At 36.2% G+C, this 10,415-nt stretch overlaps 1 protein-coding gene across 8 annotated transcripts; it reads left to right on the top strand.

The window, feature by feature from the left end:
- The first annotated feature begins 18 nt into the window (after positions 1-18).
- On the top strand, positions 19-9,105 carry asb15a (ankyrin repeat and SOCS box containing 15a). 8 transcript variants are annotated; one of them, XM_046859244.1, is made up of 12 exons: positions 132-354; positions 1,484-1,534; positions 4,597-4,698; positions 4,797-4,834; positions 4,941-5,072; positions 5,179-5,337; positions 5,444-5,689; positions 6,029-6,200; positions 7,245-7,374; positions 7,477-7,782; positions 7,930-8,083; positions 8,185-9,105. In XM_046859244.1, exons 3-12 carry the CDS (start codon positions 4,601-4,603, stop codon positions 8,355-8,357), a joined length of 1,608 nt encoding a protein of 535 aa, XP_046715200.1. In that variant the 5' UTR covers positions 132-354; positions 1,484-1,534; positions 4,597-4,600; the 3' UTR covers positions 8,358-9,105. The 8 variants fall into 8 exon arrangements, with proteins under 8 accessions (XP_046715199.1, XP_046715204.1, XP_046715200.1 ...); XM_046859242.1 differs by having other exon boundaries at positions 1,481-1,534; positions 7,245-7,782; XM_046859245.1 differs by having other exon boundaries at positions 1,481-1,534; positions 4,961-5,072; positions 7,245-7,782.
- Positions 9,106-10,415: the final 1,310 nt, after the last annotated feature.

The raw sequence follows: 10,415 nt of genomic DNA on the forward strand, positions 1-10,415 counted from the left end.
CCGCGCCGTCACGTGATTCATCCCCATGGAGAACTTATTATGGGCTACAACCAGAATGTAATAATGATGGGAGGAAGATCGGATCATGTGAGTGACTTGGCTCTTTGAATCTCTTTCATCAAAACGAACGAATCTTTTTTTTTTTACGAGTCATTTAGTTCATCTTGCTCCTTTAAACCTCTAATTACCATCATAGCGTATATGGAAATCACCTGAAAAAAAAAGGACAAACTTGGACCAGAGAACTCATGAGATGAACTGCTCAATTCTCTTTCCTGTGTAATGCACTGTACAGTGTTTATGTAAGTCACGTGATAAAGGAACGAACGACACTCGGACTAGAAGAGCCGAGAGGTAAAAGTCTCAATTCTGTTTATTGTACGGAGATTTTGCGATGTTTTGCTAATGCACGTCAATAGATAATGAATGAATCACTCTTTGAGTCGACTCGTTCTAATGAGTCACGTTAAAGACTCGTTCAAAATGAACGAATCATCCATTAAAGACCTATCACTAAAGAGCAGTGATGTGCAGAGAGGTGAAGAGCAGGTGAGGCACTGGACAGAGAGACCTGGACACTTTTGTATTAGTTCCATTTGGAAATTATTTTTTAATTTGCTTTGATTGTTGTTAGGTGGCATCTATTAAACACGGACAGTATCATTTATGAATGATTCTTTCATTTTGAACGAGTCTTTCACGTGACTCAGTAGAACTTTTTGAGAGGAATACAGTAAATGATGGAAGAAACCTGCTGTGCCGACGTACTTCTTGGGCCGATACATCTCTTCTTCTTCTTCTTCTTCTTCTTCTTTCGGCTTCTCCCATTAGGGGTCGCCACTGCGGATCATCCTTCTCCATACCCCCTGTCCTCTACATCTGCCTCTTTCACACCAACTACCTGCATGTCTTCCCTCACCACATCCATAAACCTTCTCCTTTACCTTCCTCTTTTTCTCCTTCCTGGCTGCTCCATCCTCAGCATTCTCCTACTGATATACACCATGTGCCTTCTCTGAACATTTCCAAACCATCTCAATCTCGCCTCCCTCACCTTGTCTCCAAAACGTCCTACATGCGCTGTCCCTCTAATAAACTCATCTCTAATCCTGTCCATCCTCATCACTCCCAACGAAAACCTCAACATCTTCAGCTCTGCTACCTCCAGCTCCACCTCCTGTCTTTTACTCAATGCCACTGTCTCTAAACCACACAACATCACAGGTCTCACCACAGTCCTAAAACTTTCCCTTTGACTTTTTAAAGACAGACCAGCCAATGAGACATTTATTCGGCAGCTTCTATTGGTTCGTTCTTAATTGATATTGGGCGGAACCAATCACATCTTTAATCAACGCCCCTTTTGGGTTTTGCGCGAACGTGCAGCGTCTGTGCGTATCTGTCAAAATATTCAGCGATTTAGAAGAAACGCGCAGGCGCAGAGAAATTGCGTGTCAAAATAACATGATTTCTACCGAAGCAGGATCTTCATCGGCAGATGATGATAGTAGAGAAGATGAGTGTAAAGACTGTGGTAAGCAGAACACTAAGGCTATATAATAAGTGTATTTGTTTCTTTCTTTATTAAACAACTTTTTATCTATTTCGTATATAAGTGAGTTTACAGTGTATTTAATGTTATACTATGGAAAAACAGTGCAATTTATCATGTTTCTTCTCTTTCTCAACTTTTACTCTTTCCTACCTATTATTATATGGCTTTAGTGCTTTTATGGAATAGTATACATATTGAAGGGCATACAGAGATGGGTAATATTTGTGATTATATTAAGTTGGCCTCCGAAAATGCCAGGGCCGATTTTTTATCCCAGTCCAGCCTTTATTTATTTGCACAGTATTTTTAGAAGTAGTAAAAAATTAAAGGTTTATTAAAGTAAGACATTATAGCCATAATAAATCATACTATTTTGGGTACTTTAGTACATTAGAAGGCAAATACTTTTGTACTTTTACTCAGGTGAAAGTTAAAAGGGAGCACATGTCTCTCATGCTACCTTTTTATTACAGTTTTCTCAATAGCAACAGGCCTAAATATCTTTTACACATATATTTGAAATAGATAAATAATAAGTAATCTATGGAAGGTGATGCCATGCAAATAATCGTATTTATAACAGAAACTCAAAGCACTTTTGTATGTCACTCTGGATCTCTGAAGGGCATCTCCTAAATGTCTACATAGTCTACATAGAGTATACTTGTGATATTCACACAGTTAATCCCAGGACGTGTTAATTCCCTGTTCAGTGCAGTTCGAATGTGATCCTTGGAGATGCAAAACCTCAGTTTCTGTACTTCATTGTGCCTCGCCAGAAATTACTCAGATTTTGACATTAAAAACAGAATCAAAGAGAATGGCATTATAATTTCACATTTCATGACATTTATTATTTTTTGGAATATAACAGGTGACACTTTGCCTCAAGTCATGTCAAGTCAAGTTTATTTCTATAGCGCTTTTCACAACATAAATTTCTGCCTCACCTGACTTCACATATCTGGTAGAGTTAGAGCCTCTTTAGCTTCACAGTGCTTGACCCATTTGTAGCTCTTTAAACGGGCAACTAATAATAATAACACAATAAAATCAACAATACGTTTTATTATTTATTTCAGTAATATCTTGGTTATTTATTGAAAGCTACAGAGCTGTTTTATGCCTGAGCTTTCTGCTTACAGAACACATTAAGTCTAAGTTAACACTGAACAGTTCATATTTGAACACTTGCTTCTGGGTAATCATTTTTTGTATTAATCTATTCAGGTAATTAGTGCAAAAGGCTAATAATTATGAGAAAACGGATAAATAGGTTTAATTTGATAAGGTGGGTCAGGGTTCCCCGGATGGGCTCAATTACCTCATATATTTCAACTAGACAAAACTAAACAAAAACTTTTCAAACACAGTCATGCATTGTTCTGCTGCTGCATCATTAGCTGATAACAGAACTGCATTACTGCACAGGTGTACCTAAAACTGAAACTTCTGTCCTGACAGTATTGTACTGTAAAGTTCAGATTCTACAGAAGGACATATGTGGCCAGATTCAGTGAGAACTGGAGTCCAGTAAACTTTGGTAATTTACCTAATAGAACCCTAAAACAAAATGCTGTGGAATTGTAGTAAGATTGAATACAACAGTGTTATGATCTGTAAAGGACATAGCTGGAAAGAAATGCGTGACAAACTATTCAAGTAGGTTTTAGGAGTTGTGAGTACATAGAACCTCTGTGCTGTTAAAGATAGAGACTGAGAACAATGCAAATTGTATACACACACCAACACATGATAAACCACTGCTACTTTTATACTGTATTGTTACTGTTCCTTTTTTTTGACTCACTGTGCAGTTAGTTCTGTTACACAGTAATATACGAATATATAAAAATTAACAAATTGATATGTTGCCAGCTGAAAATGAGCATGCATGCTAATAAGGACAACACTCAGTTTAATGTTATGCATATGCCTCCTGAAAGCAGGTGACAGCTAAAAATAGATGTGTGGTCAGAGTATCTCAGTGCATAGTCAGAGCTTAACCAAAAGCAGTACACAGCCTGTGATTTTACTGGAACTATATTCCATATTTTTCAAGGTGAGATTAGTATTTGTGCTTGCATATAACCAGGCTTAAAATAGTGTAGTGGATTGCACCATTGACTCCTCCAAATGTGTTTTAACTTGAGTTTGTAGCATAGACTATTTTAATGTCTGGTACTTCACTAGCAGCCACTTGTTCCTAGGGTAATAGGAGTTTATAAGTAGCTACGTCCCCTGTAAAGAAGTACTTCATTCATATTTAGTAATAGAATGTGCAGTGTAATTAATGCAATACAAAAACATCTTCAATGACCCAAAGTGAGCAGAAAGTTATGCAAAATTGCCACTGCAAAATCAAGCTTAACATTTTTTAGATGCATCCTAGTAAATATTTTCAATGCCTTTATATTTTGCACGCTTCAAATAATACTGCAGCTTCTAAATAGACTGTATGTGGTGGCCACACTTAAAAGTTCACTTTAAAGTTCTGCAACCATTTATCTAATAAAATCTATGCATGTTTTAGAACCTAAAATTTAGGTTATATATAGATATATATATGTATGTTATATCATATATAATACATATATTGTTATTCTATATATAATACATGTGATATTGTTATATATAATAAATGTTTTTATATCGTACTGTTATATTTTAATATCATTTTACTTATTTATGCAATATTAAACTAATTAATTAAACTCATTTTCTCCCCTTTTTTATTCTTTATGGTGTGTGTTTAAAGAGATTTCACATTTGTGCAATCAGATTTTTTTTGTCAAAAGTAGAAAGAATTTCTGGAGCCTATAAGTAAATGTAAAATTGCACTTTTACAGATTAAAAATAGGTTTGAATTTATATTTAAATATGTTTTTCATTAGTGTCAGTACAGACTGAGCCAGTTATTGTAAAATATAGCATTGTTGTTATTATTACTATCTTATTTCTTTTACTGAAACATATGTAGGTACACTATGTACACTGTACTTTATTATGCTCCTCTCAAACCCTGTTCTTATTTTTATCAGAGTAATGAACAGTACAGATGAAGTAGATGAGGATGACCAGCTTCTTAATTATGCCATCCAACTGAGTCTTCAAGAGTCTTGGATCAATGATTTCCCAGCAAGGTGTGATGCAAAAAAAGAAAGAAAGAAATCTTATATTTCTTTGTTAATACCAAATTATTTCACTGTTGACAGTCACTTGTTTTATTCCTATACTATAGTGTGGAAAATCAGAAGATTTTTGATGCAATCAAAAGGGGTAAACACTATAAATTGCAGTGCATACCATTTTTGCAAACCTGTGCCATCAACATAAAAATGTCACATCTAGCCAAATGCAGCAGCAGAACGCCTTTTATTCCCAGGTGATCTGTATACGCTGCAGGAGATGTCGGAATACCCGGCTGCATTTACTGAGGTGGATGCTAAAGGCTGGTACCCGCTACACAGGGCAGCAGTACAGCAGTCAGTACAAGTGCTGGAGAGAGTGATATATGGTGGGTGGTGCAAATGCATACACGTACATGGTCACTGGTCCAGATGTGACCACTGGATAGCTACAAAAAAAGACAGTAATGATACCATAGCTTACTTTTATGGCAGCATCTTACAGGCTGACCCTTGATGAAGAAACAGCTGATAGAGAGACCCCCTTGACTCTGGCCACTCAAGCAGGATTGGTAGAGATTGTTTGCACTTTGCTGGATCATGGAGCATCTCCTCATAGAACCAATGGCAGGAATGAGTCTCCGCTATTACTGGGTATTATTACTTCTGACTACTACTACTAACAGGCCAACATTACCATAAGAAACCTACATAAATCATTGCAGTGGTATAAAATGATATACACACTTTTTCTTTGCAGCTGTAAGAACAGATTCTTATGAAATAGCATTAGCACTTATAAAACGAGGTGCACTGGTGAACCAGGTCTGTCTGAAGAAGTGGACAGCTGTGCATGAGGCTGCTAAAGTGGGCTGTGTTGACATCCTAAAGCTTCTACTGCAGCACGGAGGTCACGTCTCAGAGACAGATCAGCATGGCGTGACCCCAATGGGTATCGCGGCAGAATACGCTCAGGCGGAAGTCCTCGATATCCTCATTCACAATGGTAAGGAGGAGTTGCATCATGCATCAGTGCACATGTAATGTAGCTGTGATTATTGCCAGTTTTTTATGCAGAGTGACTGTTTTAACTTTTGTTTTGGGCTCCTTATCTAACATGATCTTTGCAGGAAGAAAAAACTAGGCAAGAGTAAAAAAGTTAATAACATCATTTCTGTCATTTTGGTAAGAAATAGTTTCCTAAAATAAAGCTCTCAATATGATGCATTCAAAAACACAATTGTGGTCAAAATCTAATCAAAGGACTTGGAAGATCCATCGCAAAAGTGACAAAGTTAAATAAAAAAATCTTAAAATGTAAATGTGTTCTTTGCTTTTACAACAGGTGGTGATGTAAATGCTCAGGCACCAAATGGAGACAGTGTTCTCTATGATGCTGCTGGTTCTGGTAATCCAGACTGTATTGACCTTCTTCTCCAAAATGGGTCCAATCCCAACATCGCCAACCTCTCCTCACAGCTCCCTATTCATCGAGCTGCTTATGAAGGGCACTACCTGTGAGTACAAGGCACGATTCTTACATTATACATTACTTAGTGAACCAAAATTTAATTATAAATGTGGTATAATGTATCGTTTCATATATATATATATATATATATATATGTATATATATATATATATATATATATATATATATATATATATATATATATATATATATAAATAAATATATAAATATGTATATTTGTATATATGTTCTGTTTGACCATTTTTATAAATAAATACATAATAATAAAAAATTAATAAATATAAAAGCGCGAAATTAAAACCTTCAACGCAACACACATTCAAGATGTCCTTTCTTTAATCAGATATAAAAATCAATTAAAAAATATTTTTCATCACTAAACATTTGTTTTACTGATGCACCAAGTCTCAAATCAAGCACCAAAATCTGCCATCATAAACACATCCGCCAATGAATCCTCCGGGGTCGCCAAACGCACCGGCACGATTTGTGGCTATTTTTCCTCATAACGCCGAAACAAACAGATAAGAGCAATACGTAATTCAGATCTGTGAAGGGTCTACTGTTATTTATATGCATATATACAATAAAGAAAACAGACTGGGTGCACTCTCTGCCGTCTCTGTTATCTCTCTTTACAGACAAATAAACATAAAAACGTGAATCTCAGTGAACAATGCAAATAAAAACAAATATTCTCTGATTATGTAATCCGTATGAAAGTTAGAAAACATACAGTTTCTCTGGTATCACCTCATTAACCGTCCGTGTGGAAACATAGCAAAAGATTCTTGTGGTGTCCAGATGATTTACGTAATTTAAAATACCATAATTACATTTACAAGAACATTTTGTCTTAATTCTCTTTGTTGAGTTTGGTTTTACCAATAATAAACACACATTCGCATAAAGCATCTACATTTGTTGTTTAAAAGATAAAAAACTTGAAAAGTGTTAATTCAAGATACTTTTGGAACAAAAAAAAGTGCGATTGAATTGCAATTAATCACAAGTTAACTTTATAACTTTAAATTTAACTTTAAACAATTTTCAAATGATTTTCTTTTAGCGCATTGAGGATGTTGGTACCTATAACCACAAGAAGAGCTCTGCGCCTTGCGGGTCAGAGTCCAGTTCACTCAGCAGCAGATGGTGGCCATGCACAATGTCTCCAGCTTCTACTGAAGAAAGGCTTTGATGTTAATTCTCTTCTTGACCAGCATATATCTGAAAATTATGGCGATATGAGGAAAAGTGCCTTGTTCTTCTGTGTTTCTAATGGAGATGTGACTTGTACTCAGTTGTTACTCAGAGCTGGGGCTAAACCTGACCTGGATCCTCTGAGCTGTCTTCTGGTGGCAGTGAGAGCTGGCAGATATGAGATAGTCAAGCTGCTTCTGGCCAATGGCGCTAATGTGAACTACTGCTTCACAGTGGTCAATGACACTCTTTTCCCGACCGCGCTACAGTATAGCCTCAGGGATGAGATGATGATGCGGATGCTACTTAATAGCGGCTACGATGCTGACAAATGCTTTGTCTGCCATCATGACTCAACATGGACTGACCGAAGTCATCATTCAGACCATTCAAACGACAAGATCCCAGTGAGTTTGGCATTCATTTCTTAAGAAAGATTGAGACTAGATGGTTCACTCTAAAATAAAGCAGTTCTCAGGACTCAAATTTTTCTACAATAATGATGGCAGCTCTTTTTTTCCTAAAAGTGCATTAATGTAATGTCTCTTGTGTAGTTTTGTGACTTCATCAGTGTCTCATGGCTGGTGCAATATGCAGGAAAAGCTGTGCAGGTTCTTTTGGACTATGTCGGCCATGTCCCAATATGTTCAAAACTGAAGATGGTTCTGCAGAAGCATAAAGAATGGCCAGAAATGTGTCACATTTTAGGTGAATAACCAAGACTGTAACAGCAACATAATGCACTTAGATGTTAACATGAAAGGTGATGTAGTGCAGCTCATGGTGCTCTTGTTTATGCATTTTTCCAGGAAACCCTCGGTCACTAAAGCACATGTGCAGACTTTTGATCAGAAGACAGATGACGCCAAGGAGACTGGGAGACCAAGGCATTATCAACTCCGCTCCATTCCCACCTTTACTAAAGAAGTACTTGATGTATAGGGAGCATGACCTGTATGGCAGCTTATGTGCAGATGAATGATCAGATTATATCAGGAAACAGAAAAACCCCCAAAACAAAACAGGAACTCATACAATCTCGTAAAGATGATTTAAGGCAGAACGCTTACCTCTCAAACCTGTTTAAAAGAGAGCGATTGCTTTGATAAACGATAGCTAAAATGTTAAACTGTCCTTCGATGGAAGTAATATTGCGTCTGTATAAAGTAAACAGAGTGAAATATTTCACAGTCTTATATTAAAAATTGTATTAATGGAGCATGCTTTAAAACGCAGCTTCCTGGTGCTATGATGAATGACCACATTGTTTCATGTGCATTTGAAGGTTTGTACTTAATTAATAATTTTACAAATACCAATGCTGTCCCCTGATTTTTTATGCTGGTTGCAAGTACAGTGGTCCCCAAAAAGTTGCAAATTTTGGATGCACCCCCGCAGCCCCTATGGACCTTTACGTATTTCATTAATGTACCTTAATTAATCCATCTAGACATTGTCACTTTAATACAATTATGTGTTTTGAACATTTTTATGAAATTTGTTAGTGAAAACATAGTTTAAAAATGTTATTCCTAACGTTCCTGCACATTCGGGCCCGCTGCTGATTCCCGGCAATAAGATTTGAAGATAATCCGCAACTTGCTATTAGTTAGGTTCCAAATGAGAACCCGCAAATGTTCCGAGACAGAATTATCAGGGGTTTTCCGTACACAGTAACGTTGTTTCTGTAAATAAAATCTTCATTTTACATTAAAGTCCTGCTCAGTCCAGCCTGCAGCAAATCACTTGTACTTTACAAACATTTTTACTCTAAATATAAAAAAATCCCTTTGAACAATCTAGAAGGGAGAATGTATAATGAAGATTTTCCAGGGATCTTGTTTAGTCATTATTGCCTCAGGTTGACCCCACTTGAAGTCCCCGTTCTGCCAATGATAAAGTTCCCTTTCATTTTTCTGATAAACCCAGTTACGATGAAAGATGTGCTTTCTGACCTCTGACACGACGAACAGTGGGAAAATAAACAAAAATTCTCTTATAAAGTAATTATTTGCAATAAAAATGAAATTTGGTCCAGAGAATGAGAATATATTTTTTTGAAATTCATAAATAACCACAGTGATTTAATTGAATAAAATACATTCGTATCACTGCCTCATAAGCATCACAATTCATGTATGCATTCCCCTCTGAATGTACTGAAATGGCAAAGCTACATCGGGTTGAAATCACAAGATGGATATTAGGCAATAGATCAGAATTTTTTTTTTAAGTTTCAGTTTCATGTGGTAAACAACCTAGAATATGGCACCTTTGGTGGCAGACCACCCACAAGCAGATTTATATAAAGCTTAATATTTGTTTGCATATCTCATGCAAGCCCAAGCCAGGACATTACCTCCAGTGACCAATAGCCTGTATATTTTTATTCATGAGCAGATCATTTCTTTCTCCTCACTTTTGAAGATATCGTCATGGATTTAGAATCTTTGTGGTTCATATATGTATTTCTTTGCAAATTCCATGCTGGCATTGTGAATTTTACTGCTGGTGACCCCCTTAGGGAACAAAATATTCAATGGGTTTTGTTACAGGTCCGTTTTACATATTTAAATTTAGGGAGAATGTTTGTTCGTCTTCAGAGGAATATAAAAAGATTCAGGATAAAAAAAAAATATATATAAAGAACATACTTGGAAAAATTACAATTCTACCAATCTTTGAGATTGTCATACTTGAAAAAAAAGTAGACAAATACATATGAATTGTTTCTTTTGCAAAGACAGACATATTTGGAAAATCCAACATTAAAATAAAATTGAGTAAACAATGATTGACCGATTGACAGCTATTGTTACTTTTTTTAAACCCCATTAGCCTGTAGTGTATATAGCCTAATCACCCTTACAGTTACAGTTTTCATGACTTTGACCCATTTATCTAGAATTTGAGGGTCAACAAGGTCATAAAAGTTGTAAATTGCTCATGTAAAACTTGCTCTGTCAATGTTACATAATATTACTACACCAACACAACCCACCCTTGGACTTGGGAAAGAGAACTGGTGAATTAAGAATTG

Source organism: Silurus meridionalis, chromosome 10 (genome assembly GCF_014805685.1).
Source record: "Silurus meridionalis isolate SWU-2019-XX chromosome 10, ASM1480568v1, whole genome shotgun sequence".
Lineage (NCBI taxonomy): Eukaryota > Metazoa > Chordata > Actinopteri > Siluriformes > Siluridae > Silurus > Silurus meridionalis.